At 38.2% G+C, this 25,000-nt stretch overlaps 1 protein-coding gene across 7 annotated transcripts in view; it reads left to right on the forward strand.

Moving 5' to 3' along the window:
- The window catches only part of LOC115224738 (myotubularin-related protein 3), a 288,784-nt gene that overhangs the window by 261,532 nt on the left and 2,252 nt on the right, over window positions 1-25,000 (forward strand). For 4 of the 7 annotated variants that reach the window (XM_029795619.2, XM_036513706.1, XM_029795622.2 and 1 more), the window contains 2 exons: window positions 3,385-3,435; window positions 13,523-13,719. The exons of 1 other annotated variant lie outside the window; for it this stretch is intronic. In XM_029795619.2, coding sequence (XP_029651479.1) covers window positions 3,385-3,435; window positions 13,523-13,719 — 248 coding nt within the window. The remainder of the gene's footprint in view (window positions 1-3,384; window positions 3,436-13,522; window positions 13,720-25,000) is intronic. 2 more of the 7 variants (XM_029795624.2, XM_029795620.2) reach the window with 2 other exon arrangements.

Below are 25,000 nucleotides of genomic sequence, written 5' to 3' on the forward strand. Positions count from 1 at the left end.
TTTCACTTGTGGTAATTTTACAATTTTACAGTTTTCATTACAAATTAGTTGGAAGAAAGATGGAATGAAAACTTCTTACAATAGCATGAAGCTGTAACATTATCAGTATCTCCTTAGTCATGATTAGCACAAGTGAAACCAGTTGACTATGTCAATATTTTATTTCCTTCATATATATGTGTGTGTGTATGTGTGTAGTTTGATTCCCAGACCGGGCGTTGTGAGTGTTTATTGAGCGAAAACACCTGAAGCTCCGGCAAAGGATGGTGGTGATCCCGGCTGTACTCTTTCACCACAACTTTCTCTCACTCTTACTTCCTGTTTCTGTTGTACCTGTATTTCAAAGGGCCGGCCTTGTCACTCTCTGTGTCACGCTGAATATCCCCGAGAACTACGTTAAGGGTACACGTGTCTGTGGAGTGCTCAGCCACTTACACATTAATTTCACGAGCAGGCTGTTCCGTTGATCGGATCAACTGGAACCCTCGTCATCGTAACCGACGGAGTGCTTCCATCCATGTGTGTAGGTATGTATACTTCATTTTTGGATTTGGTTTGCAAGATTCTTTATGCAAGTTTGTGTATTGAAGCATATGTTGTTCTGTCTGGGGAGGATCATTCTCTCTTAATGCTGGTGAGTGTGTTAAATAAGGCACTAAAAGACAATGACTCTCCCCAGACACAACAATACGTGTGTGTGTATATATATATATTGTCCAATATAAAATTTGTCTACATTTTCCTTTCTATATTTTTCACTACAATTCACTGCAGGGAGAGAGACATTATCAATTCTTTTCATTATATATACAGTGTACTGTCCACATGTCAGTAGGATCAGCAGAAATCTACTCAACTCAGTGAGAGATGAGTGTTATGTAATGAATACACTAAGTTATACATGAGCTACTGCAAGTTTCATGCTCTGATAGTGCTGTAATTGGACAGGCTTGTGTACCATACCAAATTTGAGCCTGATTGCTTACCAGATTGTGCAGTGTACATTGTACCCACCTGTTCAATTCCTGCACTATCTGAGCAACTTGACATAGTTTATGTATTACTCCTATATTTATGAAATGTGTGTGAATAAAGTTTTTAGTGTACAGAAAAGTATGATGATTAGGTGGAAGGAGGGAAGCTATCATTCCTTAATCGGTTTATATATAAAGTATGACAAGGTCCTTTGATTTTCTGAAGGAAATCCAAATTGACTTGGGCAGATTTGAAGACCATTCAGTTGTCAGATAAATCTTCTCTCTTTTCTTTCACTTGTGTCAGTTATTAGATTACGGCCATACTGGAGCACTGTCTTGAAGTTTTAGTGAAATGAATCTACCCTGGTACCTGTGTTTGCTCCTTTTTCTTTTCGAGTTTGGTGCTTATTTTGTCGGAATTTTTTGTTGAACTGCTAAGTTACTGGGTCGTAGATACACCAACATTAGTTGTCAAGCAGTGGTGGGGGACAGAAAGACACACACACATATGCAAGACAGGCTTTCAGTTTCCATCTACCAAATCGACTCATGGTTTTGGTCAGCCAGAGGGACTGAACCCAGAACCATGTGGTTGGGAAGCAAATTTCTTAACACACAGCTTCTCCTGTGCCTGTTGTTCTTTTTTTTCCTTCTTTGTCATTTTTTTTTTCTTTAACCTATTTGACACTCCATTGTCATGTCAGAAAAGTGTGTTCAAATTTCAGAAATGATAAAAGCTACAAAAAAACAAAAAAATGCTACAATAAAAATACTTTTCTTGTTAATTCAAATGGCTTTGGAAAGGATTAAAATAAACGGGAGGGAAAACCCCCCAAAAGACACAAATTTATCTGGCAACCCAATATTTGTATATAACCAAGAAATAGTACCTCAATTAATTTCAATTAAGTGGAATAATCTTTTATATATATATGCGTCTCTCTTTTTCTTACTATATATATACATATATATATATTTATTTTATAGAAGGAGCTTCTACAGGACTAGAACTGTTTCATTCAGATGAAATCTTCAGGAAGCTGGCTGTCAAAATAAGTTCTGCTTATTTTGACAGCCAGCTTCCTGAAGATTTCATCTGAATGAAACAGTTCTAGTCCTGTAGAAGCTCCTTCTATAAAATAAATTACTTTACTCTGCTATGTATTGAGTACCTTATTTACTGTGGTTAACCCCGACTCAACCCGGGACCTACATATACATATATATATATATATATATATATATATATATATATGATTCTAGTACACAGGTGTGTAAAATACAATTATTGGCTCCATCTTACCAATGTACTACAGGTGCAAAAAAGGTGTCAAAACAATTATAGTGATTGTAAATAATGCTATCTATTACCATTTGCTATCGTTTATGTATCTATCATATATATAAATTTAAGTCACAATATATGGATTCAAGTAATCCGGTAATTTATTTATTAAATGTGATAATGTAAATTATTGATATGTTATTAAGTTATGAAACAATTTGTTGTGAAATTAGGATTTAATTATTAAATAAAATGTCATCAAACTATTTCTCTGCCACTTGTGAATATATATATATATATATAAACAATTATATGGTTAATGGACAATATGTCCAATTTTTCAGCATATTTGGCATTAGAATTCTTTTCGTTTGCCCTTATTTATGAATTGTTTATAAATTTAACCTTTAAAGGTATTTTTTGATATGCTGGCCATTGATAAAATCTTTTTCAAAAAAATTTTATCCGACATTAGATATATATATATATATATATATATATATATATATATATATATGGGACTGCTACATTTAGGTGGCAAATATACTTCATGATATATATATATATATATATATATATATATATATATATATATATATATATATAGTGTACTGTTCTGCAATGGCAAGATCAACTTAAAAAGTACTCCATCTGGTGAGAGATAAATATTATGTAATAAAGACACGTTTTTCTGTGTTATTATTAGTTTCATGTGCTGAGAGCATGCCAGACTGTGTCCTGCGTGGCACAGTCATCAGACACTACCCACATGGCGTAACAAACTAATACATCATCATTTTAATGTCCTTGTTTCCATGCTGTCAGGGGTTGGATGGTTTGACAGGAACCAATGGGGTCAAGGGACTGCACTGAGCTCTAATGTCTGCTTTGGCATGGTTTTTACTGCTGGATGCCCTTCCTAACACCAACCACTTTACACCATGGTGTGTGTGTGTGTGTGTATATATATATTTGTGTGCGTATGCATATACACATCCCAACTCTCATTTCGTGAAATTCTTATTAAAAAACTACTAAATCCTTAGCTAAGTACCAGCTCTCCCCCACCCCACCTGGATGCCTAATTTTATTTTCACAAATTGTTTTCATCCTTGCATTTAGAGATGTTGCTACGAGATCCCTCTGCTGTCTTATCTGGACGATAAGGAAAAGGTCTGGGAGAATTTTTTTTTTATGTATCTTTTCTGCATTTAGATATCATCTCTTAGGATTATTATCATTATTATTGTTGTTGTTGCTATTACCACTACTACCATCTCACCTGATTAATATTAAGCACTTAGCCATTAAACTAACCATTATGCTCCTTATTCCTGTTCTATTTGTTAAATTTCAGTTAATGTTTTTAATTAAAAATCTAAAATAATATTTAACATTTAATTAATGCTTCGTTTGAATAACTCATTAGTTTGTTGTTTCAAATGCTTCTGCATACAATTTCATTGCTTTTAAGATATATCTTCTGGTGTGGGAAAATATACGTTGTAACAACAAAGTCAAGCCAAATAGCGATATTCTGGAATTGTTTAATATGCACATTTCAAGTTTTCGTAACATATAATAGGAAATGCATCTATTATGTAAACCTTTCTCAGTTAAAGCATCTCAGAATATGAAGAAATTCATAGAAATATTTTCTTCTCTTCCCTATTATCATCATCATGATCGGTTAACGTTGAACCTGCACTAGACTTTTGTGTCTGTTTTGGCAGAGTTTTTACAACCGGGTGCTCTTTCTATCTTTCTTTAAATATCTTTCTCTTCTTTTTTTCTCTCCCTCTCTTCCCTTTTCTCCCTCCCCCACCCATATGCATATCTATCCTCCTTCTGCTCTAATCATATATATATATATATATATATATATATATATATATATATATTGAAATATTTCTATCAATTTCTTCACATTTTGTAATGTTTTAACTGAAGACGGTTTACGTAATGGATCCAGTTCCTATTACATATTTGGAAAACCCGAAATGTACATACTAAATGCTTTCAAAATATCACTGTTTCATTTTACTTTGTTGTTACAACTTACACGACTTTGTGCTGATACAAATTAACCAGTCTGGGCGCCACTTACGCAGATATTCTAACAACAATTTGCAGTATTTGACTTAAGTCAACAATTGTGGTACCAGGTACTGCTTCTTAACATAACATGAAACATATATATCAAATATTTTTTTAAATGATTAACGATCCGAGGTGAAATATTTGATATTTTCTCTATATAGGGACGTAGACCAAGCTAACAAATTTGTTCTGTGATAGATTTAAAAATCCAGGTAATCCGAATTTAACAAACTCACCAATCCAATTTGTAAATCCAAGGTTTGGTCATCAAGTAAAATTGATACGTTACAGAATAATATAGAAAATACATTAATTTAATGAATATTTATACATTTTATTCCAGTTAGCTTAGACATGTTTCTGATAAAATTTGGAGAGACCTAGTTCCCTATTGCAATAACTACATAGGCGTATGTGTGTGTATGTCTGTGTCTCATACACTGTTCTGTTATTGAGAAGATTCACAAAAAGTATTCCATCCAATGAGAGTTAAGTGTTAGTATGATATACACAAGATTTAAATGTGAGCTACTTTAAGTTTCATGTTCCAATAGTAAAGTAGTTGGACAAGCTTGTACAGCTTGCCCTGCATTATCGTAGCCCTTCAGGCTCAAGAAGGATTGTGGGATGGTTTGGCCATTTTACATTGCCCCACTTTACTCATTTGTAAATGAGTACCAGCTGTGTGTCCCTGCCTCCCTCTCTCTTTCTCCCTCCTTCTCTCCCTCCCCATCTCTTTCTCTCTTTCACCCTCTTTCTCTCCCTCACTCTCTTCCTCTCCCTCATCCTCTTTCTCTCCCTCATCCTCTTTCTCTCCCTCACCCTCTTCCTCTCCCTCACTCTCTTTCTCTCCCTCACCTTCTTTCTCTCCCTCACCTTCTTTCTCTCCCTCACCTTCTTTCTCTCCCTCTCTCTTTCTTTCCCTCACCCTCTTTCTTTCCCTCACCCTCTTTCTTTCCCTCACCCTCTTTCTCTCCCTCACCTTCTTCCTCTCCCTCACCTTCTTCCTCTCCCTCACTCTCTTTTTCACCCTCTTCCTCTCCCTCACTCTCTTCCTCTCCCTCACTCTCTTCCTCTCCCTCACTCTCTTCCTCACCCTCACCCTCTTCCTCTCCCTCACCCTCTTTCTCTCCCTCACTCTCTTTCTCTCCCTCCCCTTCTTTCTCTCCCACCCTCCCTTTCTCTCCCACCCTTCATCCCTCCATTCTATCTGTTGCATTCTTTCTGTTCAGCTAGGTCTTGGATGCGAGGGCTGACTGGGTAACTATGTCTGCTTGTGACTACACACACACACACACACACACCTCCCCACCTCCTAAAATACTTAGTGAAAGCCACAAAACTCACGAGTGATGAGTGACATTTTTTTTTTCTGGTCCACACCTTAACAAATGCACATCAACTATTTGTTAAATGCAATTTTAAGAAATATTCTATACTCACCCACCTGTTCATAATTTCTTTGGTTGTTGCACCTCATCTAGATAGCAACTGCTCCAGTAGGGGCTTATTAATTATATGCACTTGCACGCACTATAACCCTTGTGATTATCTCCCCTTCTTAAGCGCAACTGCTGTTTGATAATTTTGATAAATTGAGCGTTTGTCTTTTATGGTGTTTGACATACCTGTATTAGTCTATATGTTGGCAAGCATGACTGTGTGATAAGAAACTTGCTTCCCAACCACATGGTTCTGGGTTCGGTCCCAATGCATGGCACCTTGGTTAAGTGTCTCCTACTGTAGCCTAGGGCTGACCAAAGCCTTGTAAGTGGATTTGGTAGAAAGAAACTGAAAGAAGCCCATCGTATATATATTTATGTGCGTGTTGTGTCTGTGTTTGTCCCACCACCATCACTTGACAACCAATGTTGGTGTGTTTACATCCCCTCCATAACTTAGCGGTTCAGAAAAAAAAGAATAGAATAAGTACTGGACTTACAACAAACAAGTCTTGGGGTTGATTTGTTCAATTAAAACCCTTGGAGTTGGTGCTCCAGCATGGCCACAGTCAAATGACTGAAACAGTTGCCCAGACTTGTGCCTTGGAAGGAAACTTTCTAGGTGCAATTCCATGGTCATTCATGACCGAAGGGGGTCTTTCTCCCTTTTTTTTATATAAGGGGAAATGCTTAGTGGTATTTTGTCTGCTGTTACATTCTGAGTTCAAAATCCGCTGAGGTCAATTTTGCCTTTCATCCTTTCGGGGTCGATAAATAAAGTACCAGTTACGCACTGGGATCGATATAATCGACTTAATCCCTTTGTCTGTCCTTGTTTGTCTCCTCTATGTTTAGCCCCTTGTGGGCAGTAAAGAAATATATATATAAGGGGAGGATGTGTGTGTATGTATGTGTGTGTGAGTGTGTGTATATATATATATATATATATATATATATATATATATATATAAATGAAAGAATGAATGGAGACGATTTTAACAAAATTCCTTTACTCTCGACACATGTTTCGAAGGCTGCATATTCCTAATTCCGAAGGAATAAAGGGTGCATTATGCCGCCATCTCATCAGGAAATCATGTGGGCAGTCATCTAAAAGTTTTTGCTCTTCATGGTGCTGACATAAGTTCCTTGTCTTTCCTGATGAGATGGCGGCATAATGCACCCTTTATTCCTTCGGAATTAGGAATATGCAGCCTTCGAAACATGTGTCGAGAGTAAAGGAATTTTGTTAAAATCGTCGTTCGACTCCATTCTTTCATTTTTTCATAGTTAAAAAAAAACACACGAGGACACGGGATCCCTGCCCTTGGCATATAGCTTCAACCGTGTTTTTTGACGTGAATTTGCTACCCGGGTATCGGTTAACCGAATTATCCATACTAGGATAATTCATTCACCTTCTTAAATATATAAATATATATATATATATACACGCACACATATATATATAACAGTGGTACATCAGCATGGCTGCAGCTCTGAGCTGAAACTTCACAAAAAAGAAACAAAAAAAAATATCAGTTCCATAAAGTTGCCACATGGTCTGGTTTTGACTTTGAAATTTGATGATTTCTACGCGCGTATGGCAGTGCTAATTGAACTTTATGAACATTACTAAATATTGTTTTTAATGTTTAACGCACTTCAACATTGTAAAAAAAAATTTGTTTTTTAAATACAATAATAAAAAATGTGAAAACCAGACCATGTTGTAACTTTATTCAACTGACATATTATTCTATACCGATTTATACATTTCTATATTTAAGAGATGAGGAATTATGTACATTATTTACATATGACGGATATTTGTCCTCATCTTGTTTGTTGTTAACACAACATTTCAGCTGATATACCCTCCAGCCTTCATCAGGTGTCTTGGGGAAATTTTGAACCTGGGTTCTCATTCCAAAGGTATTCTTCGATATTATTATTATTGTTCAGGTTACGGGCAAATAGCGTAGTGGTTAAGAGTGCGGGCTACTAACCCCAAGATTCCGAGTTCGATTCCAAGCAGTGAGCTGAACAATAATAATAATGATGATAATAATAATAATAATAATAATAACAACATCGAAGAATACCTTAGGAATGAGAACCCAGGATCGAAGTTTCCCCAAGACACCTGATGAAGGCTGGAGGGTATATCAGCCGAAATGTTGTGTTAACAACAAACAAGATGAGGACAAATATCCGTCAAATGTAAATAAGATTTTGGTAAAAAAAAACCTTGTAGAATACTATGCAAAGCCTGTCCACAGTTATTGGCTACCTGGTGTCATCATACAGTAGAAACACAATTGCTACAGGATATAGATCAGGAATTCCATAGTATCAGTAGAGTGTATATGAGATTAGAGGTGTGTTGCAACAGTAGAATCTTTGTTTTAAACCAACGTACAAACCAGACCAGCTACAGGACAGGTTCACTGCCATTATGTTCTTGCTTTGCGGCTTTCCGTTTATATTGTTTTTATTTTTCCCTCCATTATAACCAGATGATATTGTTACATTTCCCTTGCTTCTTAAAGAGAAATAACATTTTCACCCAACACCCAGCTACCCACCCACCAGTTCTTCGCTTCAGGCTGATCCAAATTCACTCCTACTTTGTTTCTTCTCCCAGTTTGGCTCCTACAAAGTTTGGCCACTAACACGGTTTTCGTTGCTGCATTTTTCATTATTAACCTTTTTTTTTAATTGAATACAGTTTAAGTTAATGATGTCGCTCTATTTGATTAAAGCCGATCCAACCATGTCATTCTAGAAATAAGCAATCATATTGTCAGCATCTTGAAGTTTCAAGATGATGCTTGATTAATTCAAAATCAATCAGAATAAATAAGTATTACCTTTAAAAGAAACTAATCTGAATGGTAAAGGGGTCAATCGGTCATATCCAGCCCAAATATTCTTCCCGTTTTATGTTTAAACTGGCTATGTCCAGCCTCTCACACCTACCCTACAATGTCATTCTAAAAATATACAATCACATCAGTGAAATCTCAAAGCTAAGAGATAATCCATGATTAATTCAAACAATAATAAGAAGAGCACTCAGAGAGTGCAAACCTCCGCCAAGGCAACACCAACGTCCTCTCAATGATTAGCTGGAGATTATTTTTAAAATGGGAATATCTGAAATAAACTCAATTGCTCTCACAAACGAGAATACTAAAAATGAACCCGGCTGCTCTCAGAAATTAAGTGAAAAAGAAAACAGGAAAAATAATCCAGAATCCTTGTCTGGTAGAGGATCAATCCCAAAATTTAATCAGTTTATGCCAGTCACAAGGCCGAACATCCCTGAAAGTTTCATCTGAATCCATCCAGGGGGTCTTGAGATATCTTGTTTACAGACAAACAAACACACAAACATGACTGAAAACAATACCTGCGCCTTTGCTAAGGTGGAAGTAATCAATAAGCTTTACATTTGACAGAATAATCTGGATGGTAAATGGTTGACCCTTTGGCATTTAAACTGGCCAAATGTTCAAACCAGACAGATCCAGCCTGTCCTACATATCGTTTAGTGTCTCATTGTGAAAATAAAGCAATTAGCTCAAAGCCATGAGATAATGCATGATCAATTGAAAACGATGGGAATAAACAAGGATTATGTTTGATGGAGGAGTCTGAACGGTGGAGGGTTAAACCAACCGTATCTGGCCGAAATGTTCTGCTTGTTTTATGTTTAAACCAGCTAGATCTGGCCTCTTACGCTATCCTTACAATGTCATTCTAAAAGTAAAAAATTACATTATTGAAATAATGCAGGATTCAAAACAATGTGAAGAAATATTGCATTTGATAGAGTAACTTTGGTGATGGCACCATATGATGAGGAATTCACCTGTAAACTGAAGAGGAATTTTCCAATGTTAAAAGTTAAATCTCGAAATAGAACTGATGGTAAACAACTCTCAAGGCCTTTTTAACATCTCAAATGTTGAGAATCAGCCAAATTCTAACTCTCACACACACACATCTATATAAACTGCTGGGGGGGGGGTTTGGTAGATTTATATATTTATATTGTACCCTTGTCTTGGTGCTTTTACTAGCTCCAGCCTGTCGGTTGGATCAGTTCCATATTGTTTTTGACCAAATCTTTCTCAAGGATTTCCTTGATAAATAAGAATTATTTGCAGAAACTAAATACCGTTTTCCACCCCCCTTATTTCAATTAAATGTAATAACAGTATTTCCTGTTTTAGACATTTAATATAAACGATAATGTTTTTTTTTATTTTTAAACTCTGTGTGTGTGTGTGTGTGTTAATATCCAAGTACTGAAGTTTACCTGGATGTCTAAGCTCGTGTATTTGTCTTCACGTAAAGCTGGGCTGTCAGTTTACTTGGCAACCTCACTGGTGCTGGTGCTACGTAAAAAGCACCAGTATACTCTATAAAGTGGTCGGCTCTAGGAAGGGCATCCAGCTGTAGGAACCACATGGAAACGAATACCGGAGCTCAGTGCAATCCTCTGACTCACCAGATCCTATTCAAACCATCTGGCTCATCATGGAAGACGGATGTTAAATGATGATATTAATGGTGGAGACGTTAGCACGCCGGGCGAAATGCTTTGCGATATTTCGCCTGCCGCTACGTTCTGAGTTCAAATTCTACCGAGGTCGACTTTGCTTTCATCCTTTGGGGGTCGATAAATTAAGTACCAGTTACGCACTGGGGTTGATGTAATCGACTTAATCCGTTTGTCTGTCCTTGTTTGTCCTCTCTGTGTTTAGCCCCTTGTGGGTCGTAAAGAAATAGGTATTAATGGTGTGTGTGGAAATAGATTCAGTGGGAAACTGAATTCTAAAGACGTTAAAAAGATGGTGATCAAAAGTTCCAGTATTTCGGTGGTGTTGATTTGTTTAATCATGTTGCTGTCTCTTTGTCTTGATATCACATGATCGTTGTAAATGAGTGTCACTGTTATACAAGCGGTGTCGTTCATTTTCTCAGTTCTGCTGGTTGCGGGATTCCCAGAACGTTTGACAATACTGACATTTTTTCCAGCCATCTTGCAAACATCTGAACCACTCGTGCTCTTGTGTGCGTCTCATACACTCCTCTCCAAACACTTTCTGCAACTTTGTGTCGACCTCTGAGCAGGTATCACCATGGCATCTTTCTCTGTCCTGGCCAATGCAATGATCACACGCTACACACCTTCCTTCCAGGCACTGCTGTAAACAGCAGAAGTGAGGTAGAATGTTAAAACTTGCTGTGCATGGACAACAGTGTTGAAGGTCAATTTTTGCCAAGCAGCTTCACTCTGTGTGCTTTAGCTTCGTTACTATGGCAACAGTCCTGATACTTATTGATCCGACCTCATATATTGGGATGTTTATACTCTTACTCTTTACTCTTTTACTTGTTTCATTTGACTGTGGCCATGCTGGAGCACCGCCTTTAATTGAGCAACTCGACCCCGGGACTTATTCTATCGGTCTCTTTTGCCGAACCGCTAAGTGACAGGGACATAAACACACCAGCATCGGTTGTCAAGCAATGCTAGGGGGACAAAAACAGACACACAAACACACACACACATATATATATATACATATATATGACGGGCTTCTTTCAGTTTCCGTCTACCAAATCCACTCACAAGGCTTTGGTCGGCCCGAGGCTATAGTAGAAGACACTTGCCCAAGGTGCCACGCAGTGGAACTGAACCCGGTACCATGTGGTTGGTTAGCAAGCTACTTACCACACAGCCACTCCTGTGCCTCGTATATTGGGATGTTTATGTTTTTTTTTTACTGTGGAACTCAGATATATCCAATCCAAATTTCATTGGCCTTTTACTGCAGAAGGCAGTTTTATCTATCAATCTATCTTTTATTGAGAAATATCATGTTTGAAACTATTTTCTGTTGAGATGTGTCGAGTTTATGGAGGCAGCATGACTTGCAGAAGATGCCAATTCCCTCCCCTTTTCTCTTTTGTAAATATTCACCATCGTTACTGGAACAATCGGGAAATTTAATTTTGCAGTTAAAGGGTTAAATGATATTATATAACACGGCGGCGAGCTGGCAGAAACGTTAGCACGCCGGGCGAAATGCGCAGCCGTTTTTCGTCTGTCGTTACGTTCTGAGTTCAAATTCCGCCGAGGTTGACTTTGCCTTTCATCCTTTCAGGGTCGATAAATAAAGTACCAGTTACGCACTGGGGTCGATATAATCGACTTAATCCCTTTGTCTGTCCTTGTTTGTCCCCTCTATGTTTAGCCCCTTGTGGGTAGTAAAGAAATAGATTTTATATAACCATGCTAAGGCGGCAAGCTGGCAGAATCCTTAGCACACCGGGTAAAATGCTTAGCGGTATTTTGTCTGTCCTTACATTCTGAGTTCAAATTCTGCCACGGTCGACTTTGCCTTTCTCCCTTTTTGGGGTCGATAAATTAAGTACAAGTGAAACAGTGGGGTCAATGTAATTGACCAGTCTCCTCCCAGCAAATTTCTGGCCCTGTACCTTTAGTAGAAAAGATTATTATTATTATTTAGTAGAAAAGATTATTATTATTATTATTATGCACGTAAAAGCACCATCCGCTCGTGTCCGTTGCCAGCCTCGCCTGGCCCCCGTGCCGGTGGCACGTAAAAGCACCATCCGTTCATGGCCGTTTGCCAGCTCCGTCTGGCACCTGTGCGGGTGGTATGTAAAAAGCACCCACTACACTCACAGAGTGGTTGGCGTTAGGAAGGGCATCCAGCCGTAGAAACACTGCCTGATCTGACTGGACCTGATGTAGCCTTAAGGCTTCACAGACCCCAGTTGAACCGTCCAACCCATGCTAGCATGGAAAACGAACGCTAAATGATGATGATGATTATTATTATTATTATTATTATTAAAGATGGGAATCTGGCAGAATTGTTAGCACGCTGGGCAAAATGCTTAGTGGTGTTTTGTCCGTTTTTACATTCTGAGTTCAAATTTCATCAGGGCCAACTTTGCCTTTTGTCCTTTTGGGGCTTTGGTAAAATAAGTATCGGTTAAGCGGTGGGGTAATCAACTTTTATACTTCTTTGAAGTTGCTGGCTTTGTGCCTAAATTTGAAACTGATATCAGACACACATAGTTTCCTCCAGTCTTTTACTGTGGGAATCCGATATGTCCATCTCCAAATTTCATTCCCCTTAACTGTCGCGGGGCAATTTACCAATCTGTCTTTTGTTGAGGAATCCAAATTTGAAACCATTTTCTATTGAAATATGTCCAGTTTATTGAGGCTTGCAGAAAATTCCAATTCTAATTTTTGGTAAATATTTTAGCATAATTACCAGAATAATCATGAAATTTAATTTTACAGTTAAAGGGTGAAGGTTGTTTGTTATTTTTGTTGTTTGCATCGTATACGGAACTGTCCAAGATCCAACAATACCAAAAGGTCTTGTGTTATTTTCAGTGAAAAATACCAGCAGACGAGTTGTATGAATTTCCACAGTGGTGGGACAGGGTGGAGGGGCTGACAAGATACAGTTTTGTTGTTGTTGTTAACCTTTGTTGTTGTTTTCACTCTCTCTTTCTCTCAAAGCTCATTTGAAACTCTACTGCTTCTCTCTTTGTCTAAGGTTGTATCGTTTCTATTAAGGAATTTGCAAGTTTCTTGCTAAACGACTTACCTCGTTAAATACCTAACTGATAATGAACATTTTGTTGTCTGTTTCCAGGCATCCCTGCCTGAATCGTCTGGGAGTGGGGAGCCTCACTCGCTGGGACACTGCAGCAATGCAGCTTCTGACGTCAGCTGGGAGCATATAGATGAAAAGGACTCTAAAATGACCCTTTGGGTGCCAGACCATGCAGTGACCCACTGTGCTGGGTGTGAAGCTGCCTTCTGGTTTGTGAGGCGTAAACACCACTGTCGGTAAGCTATGTTACCTGCCATGCTATTCAACAATTTCTACGAACCTAATCCAGGAGTTTGTGTCTGCCTTTGGTTAATAACTAACTCAGCTCACTTGTTTTTAAATGTATTTTGCTTCTGTTCGGGATAAGTACACACACCATATTGCAATTAACACAAAGAAAATAGGTAATGCTTTGATTTTTTTAGAGTCGTTCACTCCTGTCTTGCTAGTTTTTCTTTTGTCTGTTCTCTTTAACTTTTCCTGTGACACAGGACCGCTCTGCTCACCAGTCAGTCAATTCTGAAATGTATGATATCACAAGAATCATACTAACCTTGTTGACATTCATTTCAAAGAAAGTTTTAAAAAATAAGAGAGAAAAAAAACAAACTTTCTCATGCAAGGGAGACAACCCTTGTCCCTTCTGTCATTCATTACCTGTTCTGTATTGATACCATTACAAGACAGATTTTGACTTTGAAAATTTTCAGCAAGTTGTTATGAGTTAAATCTCCATCAGCTTTAATCATAAACTAACTATATTTCATGCTCGGAGCTGTCTTTATAGGTTTCTGTAAACTTCAATTCTTCCTCTTTCTGCTGACAAGCAGGGAAGCTATCTGTGAGGGATTAACATCCTACCCTGCGGAGATTTATCTCTCATCTTATTTAATGCTACAGGAAGCCAAAGCTAAAATATTGGCCACGTAGTTTCTTGGGAAAATATCTGAAGTTAATCTCTTTGAAATCCCCAAGTTTTCATGAGTAAAATATATTTCAGATCATCATCATCGTTTAACGTCCATTTTCCATGCTAGCATGGGTTGGACGGATCGACTGGAGTTTGGGAAACCAGGAGGCTGCACGAGGCTCCAGTCTGATCTGGCAGTGTTTCTACAGGTGGGTGCCCTTCCTAACGCCAACCACTCCGAGAGTGCATGTAGTGGGTGCTTTTTATGTGCCACCAGCACAGGAGCCAGAGGAGGCTGGCAATGGCCACGATCGGTTGATGCTTTTTACGTGCCACTGGCATGGAAGCCTGCCAAGGCAGCGCTGGCATCGGCGACGTTTGGATGGTGCTTTTTACGCGTCACTGGCATGGGGATCACAACTACAATTACATACATACACACAGTAGCCATTTTGGTCTCCCTGTGTGTTTTTTTGGGGTTTGGGGGGGGGGGGTTCCATTCAGTCATCCATGCCTGAATGAGCCAGCTTTCTGTCAGAAGCTTGTGAAACTTTGTTACATGGAGCCAAATCAAACTGTGTTAAATAATAATAATAATGATGATGTATACGCAGGAGTGGCTGTGTGGTAAGTAGCTTGTTCCGGGTTCAGTCCCACTGCGTGACATCTTGGGCAAGTGTCTTCTGCTATAGCCCCGGGCCGACCAATGCCTTGAAAGAAGCCCGTCGTATATATATATATATATGTATATGTATGTGTGTGTGTTTGTCCCCCTAGCATTGCTTGACAACCGATGCTGGTGTGTTTACGTCTCCGTCACTTAGCGGTTCGGCAAAAGAGACTGATAGAATAAGTACTGGGTTTACAAAGCATAAGTCCCGGGGTCGATTTGCTCGACTAAAGGCGGTGCTCCAGCATGGCCGCAGTCAAATGACTGAAACAAGTAAAAGTGAATATATAATAATGGACTCTTCCATTATTAGACGATGTATGAGTTTTTGACAATTTCTTGCTGAACAACCACAGAAATGATTTGTTTTATAGGGATCAAATGTTTGTGTAGAGATAAGCTCACTCCTTCCATCAGATTGACATTACCTGTACAGGTGCAACTGGGTGCCACATGTCAGATGTCAAAATGATCGCAGAGCAACATGAATATGAAGTGCTTTGCTCAAGAACGCAATGCAACGCCCAGTCTGGGAATCGAACCCACGATTTTGCAATCGTGAGTGCAATACCCTAACCACTAAGCCATGGATATAAGGATCCAAGTAATCCGATGTTACTCATGAAAGAAGCTCTTTAACCCTTCAAACCGGCCATATCTGGCCAAAATATTTAACCTGTTTTATATTGAAACTGACCAGATCTCGCCTCTCACCTCAGCCCTACCATCTCATTCTAAAACTAAAAAATCACATCACTGAAATCTCTAAACTACAAGATAATGCATGATTAATTCAAAACAAAATAAATAAACAAACATGACATTTGACAGAATAATCTGAACACTAAAGGGTTAACCCCTTACCCGGCAGAAACGAATATATGCGTTTTGACCGAAATGGTTTTTTTCTATCTCTGGCGAGTTAACTCGTCAAAAGATAGACTCGCCAAAATCGACAGCAAACGAGTTCCTTCGTCTAAAAACGGGTTAACTCGTTTCTGCCCAAAGCGGTAATTTAAAATCAATATTATTGAATTAAAATTCATAATAAATAAGGTTTGAAATATACCTCGAAATCACCATTCAAAACATAGTAAAATAAAACAATTAAAAAATAGGTCTGAAAAAATACATTTATTTTCAAAATAATTGTTGGGTAAGGGGTTAATGTATCATTCTACAAAACGTATAGAATATATCGTACGAAAGAAGAGAAAGCAATAAGGAGTGTATAAAGTCATGAATGGCAGTGAAACATTTTGATGAGAATCTATTTAACAATAAGTAAATTCTAATGTCATGACAAATTGTTTCGTAACTGAAAAGCATGTAAGTAATTTATATCATATTTAATAATCAATTTCTTACATGTCTGCATTAATGCAAAATGCATAAAATCTTTCGTAATAATGATATAAATTATTTTCATGTTTTCAAGTTATGAAACAATTTGTTGTGATATTTCAATTTTCTTATCGTTAAACAAAATTTCGTCAAACTGTTTTTGTCATTTATGACTCTGTGTGTGTATGTTTGTGTGTGTGTAGTACTCTCTCTGTATGTCTTCCCAATTTTATTTCTCCGTCTCTGGAATTCAGGAACTGACTATTGTCTGGAATTTCCTCTATGTTGTTATTACACTTAGAGGATTGGTTCCAAAACGACACACAAGTTTTAAGACTTCAAATAATAATAATAATAACAAGAAAGAGAGGTGGAGGGGGTTCGTGAATTATAGAAATTGCTTGTCAGCCTTGATGGCTGGTAGAGAAACTTAATGATAAATACTAAAAGTCTTTGCTGTCCTGGGTCTAGTCCCTGGTTGAACCCTGTTTGCATGGAAGCCAGTTGGATCTGGCCCCAAAGTAGTCTCTGCTTGTGTTACATGTGACAGGGTAATCTCAATGCTGAAAGGTTAATGTGAATTTTATAGATTAATGTAGTATAATAAAATCAATAATCTTTTACTGGTGTGTTTACGTCCCCGTCACTTAGCAGTTCGGCAAAAGAGACCAATAGAATAAGTACTGGGCTTACAAAGAATAAAGTCCCGGGGTCGATTTGCTCGACTAAAGGCGGTGCTCCAGCATGGCCGCAGTCAAATGACTGAAACAAGTAAAAGAGTTGGTGATAAGCTGTTCTTGAGGAGACTTGTCAGGCCAAGTGAAATTGTAGTTGTGGCCAGTGTCGGTGACCCATAAAAGGCATCCATACTGGTGACGTGTATAAGGCAGCCGCTACACTCTTGGAGTGGTTGGCATGTTATGAAGGGCATCCAGTTGTAGAAACCAAACCAAAATCGTATTGGAACGTGGTGCAGCTCTCCAGCTTACCAGTTCCAGTTTAACCCATGCCAGCATGGAAAGCGGATGCTAAATGATAACGATGTACCCCTGCAGAGCATTGATGACACTGAAATGAAAAGCTTCCTCATGAAGCACAAATCTGCTTTGCTGCTCTTGTCCAATCAGCTCCTAATATTCTCCATCCATTGCATTCTTTGCTTATCTCTTCTTCTCCTACCCTCTGCGCTTCCTTCCATGATAATGTTTTCCAAACCTCTGCCTTCTTCAAATATGCTTAACTTTTATAAAGAACTAGCAGTATCGCCCGGCGTTGCTTGGGTTTGTAAGGGAAATAACTATATAAGCATTTTTAGAGAGTTATAGCCAAAAAAATGCATTAAAAATGGAAAAAAAATTATGGTAAATTTTTTTTTAAATCGTTGACTCATCGTAGACATTTTTAGAGAGTTACTTCCCTTATATAATAGCGAAAAAAATGCATTAAAATGGAAAAAAATGATGGTAAATTTTTTTTTAAATCGTAGACTCATGCTAATACCCAGAAGGGCTCGATATGAATCACGACTATAAGATACCCGGTTTTGGTTACACTGCACCGCAAAATGTGGGAGTAGTGAGGAATCTAAATCGTAGGAGACAGACACACAACCTTTCTTTTATATATAAAGATATCCATATCGGACAGGTTACCAATCAACCGTTGAATTGTATTTCCGTTGACTGTAGATGAAATAAAAGGTTGCTGATTTATTTTTATATACAACAGGTGCAGGAGTGGCTGTGTGGTTAGTAGCTTGTTTACCAACCACATGGTTCCGGGTTCAGTCCCACTGTGTGGCACCTTGGGCAAGTGTCTTCTACTATACCCTCAGGCCGACCAAAGCCTTGTGAGTGGATTTGGTAGACGGAAACTGAAAGAAGCCCATCATATATATGTATGTATATATATATATATATATATATATATACCGGAGTAAACACATAAATGTGAAACAAGGTGGAAAAAAGAGTACTCAAATACCAGTGGTAGAGTAATATGCTTTATTTAAAACAGCAGAAAATTCAACAAAACCTGAAACTCAGAGTAACAGGTTTTGTTGAATTTTCTGCTGCTTTAAATAAAGTATATGTGTGTGTGTGTTTGCGTGTCTGTATTTGTCCCCCCAACATCGCTTGACAACCGATGCTGGTGTGTTTATGTCCCCGTTACTTAGCGGTTCGGCAAAGAGACCAATAGAATAAGTACTGGGCTTACGAAGAATAAGTCCCGGGGTCGAGTTGCTCGACTAAAGGCGGTGCTCCAGCATGGTCGCAGTCAAATGACTGAAACAAGTAAAAGAGTAACTCACTCAGCCTTCTTACACACACTGTCTTACAGCAAGTTCTTTCAGTGGTCTTTGTGGTGGCCATGTGGTATACACAAATTAGGGATTAAGAAATACTGCATAAATTCTCTTACAGCTGTTTCTAGAATAGCTGTGCATGGGTCAGTGAACAAATATTTCCATACGAGCCAACTCATTGGGCCAAAGATACCTTAATCAAACAAGAATTACGTTGTCGTCAAGGGATCCCATGTTACCTTTTACAATCAGATCTCCTGCAAGTTATCTTTCATCATCAGTGATAAAGAATTAACGAACATCTTTATATGTAAAAGTGAAGTTGTGTGAGTGTCTGTCTCCTATGATTTAGATTCCTAACTACTCCCACATTTTGCGGTGCAGTTTAACCAAAACCGGGTATCTTATAGTCGTGATTCATATCGAGCCCTTCTGGGTATTAGCGCTCATCTACGATGAGTCTACGATTTTAAAAAGAATTTACCATCATTTTTTTTCCATTTTTAATGCATTTTTTTGCTATAACTCTCTAAAAATGCTTATATAGTTATTTCCCTTACAAACCCGAGCAATGCCGGGCGATACTGCTGGTCCCTTATAAAGGATATTAGTAGTTACCGGTTCCATTGTTGAAGAATTATGGAATATTTTTTGTAAAAGACGATAGTAATCACTAGTTCAAGGAAATGAGATCACCTCTGGGTTCAATCTGCTCTAAAGGTGGCATTTTGAAAACGGTGAGAGGACACTTAGGAATTGTGATCTAGGCCGAAACACTTGCTTGGTGAGAGTTCTTCTGAGAATTTCTTCTCCTGTCTGCTTTCTCTTTAATGAGTTTCCTCCTAATTAAAAGCTTTTCTATTTTGCTTGTACGAAATAACAACTAAATATTTGTATGAAATATATATGACTTGACGACCTCGTTAATACACCAATAGTTGTCTGTGTTGTATCTGGGATGTGTGAAGCCAAGAGATTGCCCCCTTTTTTTTTTTCTCTTCTTTTTTTCTTTCTAAGCTGAAATATTCAAATGTATTTGATGTAGAATCAACAACAAAATTCTCACTGTTAAGAAAAATGGTTTCTAAATGACCAGGAAAACTTTGAAGGATTGCTTCTGCCCAATGGCAGAATATCTACTTTTTTCCCTTTTTCTATCTGAAACTGTTTTTCAACACAATATTTATATGCTATCATTTATAACTTTATCTGCTTCAAGCTCTGCTGTTCCAAAATAAAAAGTACACACACACATATATATGCATGGGTGTGGCTGTGTGGCAAGAAGCTTGCTTCTCAACCACATGGTTCTGAGTTCAGTCCCACTGCGTGGCACCTTGGGCAAGTGTCTTCTACTATAGCCTCAGATGTGACCAATTTTTGTAAGTGGATTTGGTAGATGGAAACTGAAAGAAGCCCATCATATATATGTATGTATATATATATATATATATATATATATATATACCGAGTAAACACATAAATGTGAAACAAGGTGGAAAAAAGAGTACTCAAATACCAGTGGTAGAGTAATATGCTTTATTTAAAACAGCAGAAAATTCAACAAACCTGAAACTCAGAGTAACAGGTTTTGTTGAATTTTCTGCTGCTTTAAATAAAGTATATGTGTGTGTGTGTTTGCGTGTCTGTATTTGTCCCCCCAACATCGCTTGACAACCGATGCTGGTGTGTTTATGTCCCCGTTACTTAGCGGTTCGGCAAAGAGACCAATAGAATAAGTACTGGGCTTACGAAGAATAAGTCCCGGGGTCGAGTTGCTCGACTAAAGGCGGTGCTCCAGCATGGTCGCAGTCAAATGACTGAAACAAGTAAAAGAGTAACTCACTCAGCCTTCTTACACACACTGTCTTACAGCAAGTTCTTTCAGTGGTCTTTGTGGTGGCCATGTGGTATACACAAATTAGGGATTAAGAAATACTGCATAAATTCTCTTACAGCTGTTTCTAGAATAGCTGTGCATGGGTCAGTGAAACAAATATTTCCATACGAGCCAACTCATTGGGCCAAAGATACCTTAATCAAACAAGAATTACGTTGTCGTCAAGGGATCCCATGTTACCTTTTACAATCAGATCTCCTGCAAGTTATCTTTCATCATCAGTGATAAAGAATTAACGAACATCTTTATATGTAAAAGTGAAGTTGTGTGAGTGTCTGTCTCCTATGATTTAGATTCCTAACTACTCCCACATTTTGCGGTGCAGTTTAACCAAAAACCGGGTATCTTATAGTCGTGATTCATATCGAGCCCTTCTGGGTATTAGCGCTCATCTACGATGAGTCTACGATTTTTAAAAAGAATTTACCATCATTTTTTTCCCATTTTTAATGCATTTTTTTGCTATAACTCTCTAAAAATGCTTATATAGTTATTTCCCTTACAAACCCGAGCAATGCCGGGCGATACTGCTGGTCCCTTATAAAGGATATTAGTAGTTACCGGTTCCATTGTTGAAGAATTATGGAATATTTTTTGTAAAAGACGATAGTAATCACTAGTTCAAGGAAATGAGATCACCTCTGGGTTCAATCTGCTCTAAAGGTGGCATTTTGAAAACGGTGAGAGGACACTTAGGAATTGTGATCTAGGCCGAAACACTTGCTTGGTGAGAGTTCTTCTGAGAATTTCTTCTCCTGTCTGCTTTCTCTTTAATGAGTTTCCTCCTAATTAAAAGCTTTTCTATTTGCTTGTACGAAATAACAACTAAATATTTGTATGAAATATATATGACTTGACGACCTCGTTAATACACCAATAGTTGTCTGTGTGTATCTGGGATGTGTGAAGCCAAGAGATTGCCCCCTTTTTTTTTTCTCTTCTTTTTTTCTTTCTAAGCTGAAATATTCAAATGTATTTGATGTAGAATCAACAACAAAATTCTCACTGTTAAGAAAAATGGTTTCTAAATGACCAGGAAAACTTTGAAGGATTGCTTCTGCCCAATGGCAGAATATCTACTTTTTTCCCTTTTTCTATCTGAAACTGTTTTTCAACACAATATTTATATGCTATCATTTATAACTTTATCTGCTTCAAGCTCCGCTGTTCCAAAATAAAAAGTACACACTGTGTGGCAAGAAGCTTGCTTCTCAACCACATGGTTCTGAGTTCAGTCCCACTGCGTGGCACCTTGGGCAAGTGTCTTCTACTATAGCCTCAGATGTGACCAATTTTTGTAAGTGGATTTGGTAGATGGAAACTGAAAGAAGCCTGTTGCATGTGTGTGTGTATACACACACATACTCACATACACACACAATAGGCTTCCACACAGTTTCCATCTACCAAATTCACTCAAAGCATTAGACTGCAGTAGATGACTTTGCTCAAGGTGTCAGACAGTGGAACTGAATCCGAAATCCCATGCTTACGAAGCAGGCTTTTTTTCTTTACCCCCACAGCCATGTGTGCACCTATTAATTTTTAAAATATTTTTTTTGAATTAGTGTTTTATTAACAAAGAGAAAGAAGGCGCAGGAGTGGCTGTGTGGTAAGTAGCTTGCTAACCAACCACATGGTTCCGGGTTCAGTTCCACTGTGTGGCACCTTGGGCAAGTGTCTTCTGCTATAGCCCCGGGCCGACCAATGCCTTGTGAGTGGATTTGGTAGACGGAAACTGAAAGAAGCCTGTTGTATATATGTATATATATATATATGTATGTGTCTGTGTTTGTTCCCCTAGCATTGCTTGACAACCAATGCTGGTGTGTTTACGTCCCTGTCACTTAGCGGTTCGGCAAAAAGAGACCGATAGGATAAGTACTGGGCTTACAAAAAGAATAAGTCCCGGGGTCGATTTGCTCGACTAAAGGCGGTGCCCCAGCATGGCCGCAGTCAAAGGACTGAAACAAATAAAAGAGAGTAAAAGAGAAAGAAGCCAAAATCCCAAGAGTTTGCAATTTATCTTCACTCAGTTGAATTCCAGGCTGTTTTGAAGTTGTCTCCCTTTAATTACAGTTTTCATGATTTGACTGACGTGTGTGTGAGTGATTATAAATTTGTTAGTTCTCTTTAGAAATGACACTTCAGCTGCTTCTCTCTGAGATATTTCAAGGCCATTTTCATGCTACAAACGGACAGGACTCTTATATTAATTGCTGGTAGGGACACCATAATACACTACCAAGTTTATTAAACCGTTTGTCATATTTCTGTTGAGATGTTCTGTTTCTTTCAATTAATTTAAAATATAACAAAGAATTTAGTAAAATAACTTCGTTATCATTCAGCTAGTGTTAGGAACATAAATTGTGACAAAGGTTTGGTGGAAGATTTTAATTCAGAATTTTTGAAAACAAGACATTTGTACTACAGAGCCAAAGGTGGATTCAGGTGGGTTGGTATCAAAAAGGTTAATTTGCAGATTTTGTTTCACATAGTTGTTTGACTTGTTAGAAATAGCAGCCAAATTTTGTGCAAATTGAAGACACATTTGACTGACTGTCTTTAGCCCTTTTCATTACTGTATTTCTGTTGAGATGCTCTGGGTTTCTTTCAATTCATTTTAAATATAACAAAACTTAGTTATCATTAAGCTAGTGTTAGGAACATAAATTGTGACCAACAGGGTACTTAGAAGTAGTTGATAGCTTCCGTTGTCTAGGTGACCAAATCTGCAGCAGAGGTGGATGCTGCAAGAGTGTAGCCTCTAGAATAAGAATAGGCAAAGTTCAGAGAGCTTCTGCTTTTGTTGGTAACTAAGGACCTCTTACTCAGAGTGAAAGGCAGACTGTATGATGCCTGTGTGCAAGCAGCCATGCTACAAAGCAGTGGAATATGGTCTGTGACTGCTGGGGAAATGTGTAGGCCTGAAAGAAATGAAGCTTGTATGCTTCGCTGGATGTGCAATGTCAGTGTGCAGCATGTATGACCGTGTAAACTTCTTGAGAGAAAAATTGGGTATACAAAGCATCAGATGGGGTGTGCAAGAGAGACAACTGCTCTGGTATGGTCACGTGATGGGTAGACGAGGGTAGCTATGTAAAGAAGTGCCAATCTCTGTGGAGGGAACCTGTGGAAGAGGTAGACTGAGGAATACCTGGGACCAGGTGGTGAAGCTTGATCTTTGAACAATGGGCCTCACAGAGGCAATGACAAGTGATCGAGACCTTTAGTGATATGCTCTGCTCAAGAAGACTTGTCAAACCGAATGAAATCATAATCATGGCCAATATTGGTGACACATAACTGGTACCTACGCCTGTGGCATGTAAAAAGCACCCATTACATTGTTGGAGTGGTTGGCATTAGGAAGGGCATCCAGCCATAGAAACCATGCCAAATCAGACTGGAACCTGGTGCAGTTCTCTAGCTTACCAGTTCCACTCAAACTGTCTAACCCATGCCAGCATGGAAAGCAGTCCCTAAATGATGATGATGATGACGATATATATATATATAGATCGCCATGTTGATTCGCTAGCTTCTGCACGCATTTTTTTTTTTCTCTCCTTGTTTCTTTCTGTGTTTCTTTTCTGTGTATCTTTCTGTTGAAGAGCGTAGGCTCGAAACGTAAAAGACTTGTTTTATTTATATTCCTGGGCGCCATACTAATACAATTGTTTGTTTATATTCCACCTGCCTTCGTCTTTTGTTTATTTTCATAAAGTTTCCCTATATATATATATATATAGTTCTTTAGCCTGGGGTACTGGTGTTTCTCCTTTCCCTACCCACTGTCTTCGGCGCTTGACATTTTTATAGAGAATGTGACAGCAAAGAAGAGCACACGTTCAATCTCTGCATAAGATTAGACTTGGAAAATTTGGGAAGGACCCATGGACCCAATTTGCTGACTTTTCTGCTGGCACGCAGGTGTTGATCAATGGTTGAATGACCAAATCCAAGCTTCTCTGCTAGGTCCTCAACAGTTACAATGGGATTTTATTCCACCAGGATTTGCAGGACATCTTCGTTAAGCTCTACAGATCTTCCAGGACGAGGCTCATCTCGGCTGTAGTTTACGGCTCAGAATTTCTGGGACCACCACTTATGCATATTATTCAATTCCCATATACTGCATTAATATTCCTTATACTTTTCATTGTATTGTTGCCTTTATTGAACTCATAAAGCAAAATATACCAAATAAGTAATGGGGTTGATTTGTTCGACTAAAGGTGGTGCTCCAGCATTGCCGCAGTCATATATATATATATATATATATATATATATATATATATATATGTATATGAAAAAACAAGTCAAAAATAGAAAATGCTAAAATAATTTTATAGTGAACATTTCAGTACCGGTTTCAGTATATA

This window comes from Octopus sinensis, linkage group LG26, assembly GCF_006345805.1.
Source record: "Octopus sinensis linkage group LG26, ASM634580v1, whole genome shotgun sequence".
In the NCBI taxonomy this organism is placed as follows: Eukaryota; Metazoa; Mollusca; class Cephalopoda; order Octopoda; family Octopodidae; genus Octopus; species Octopus sinensis.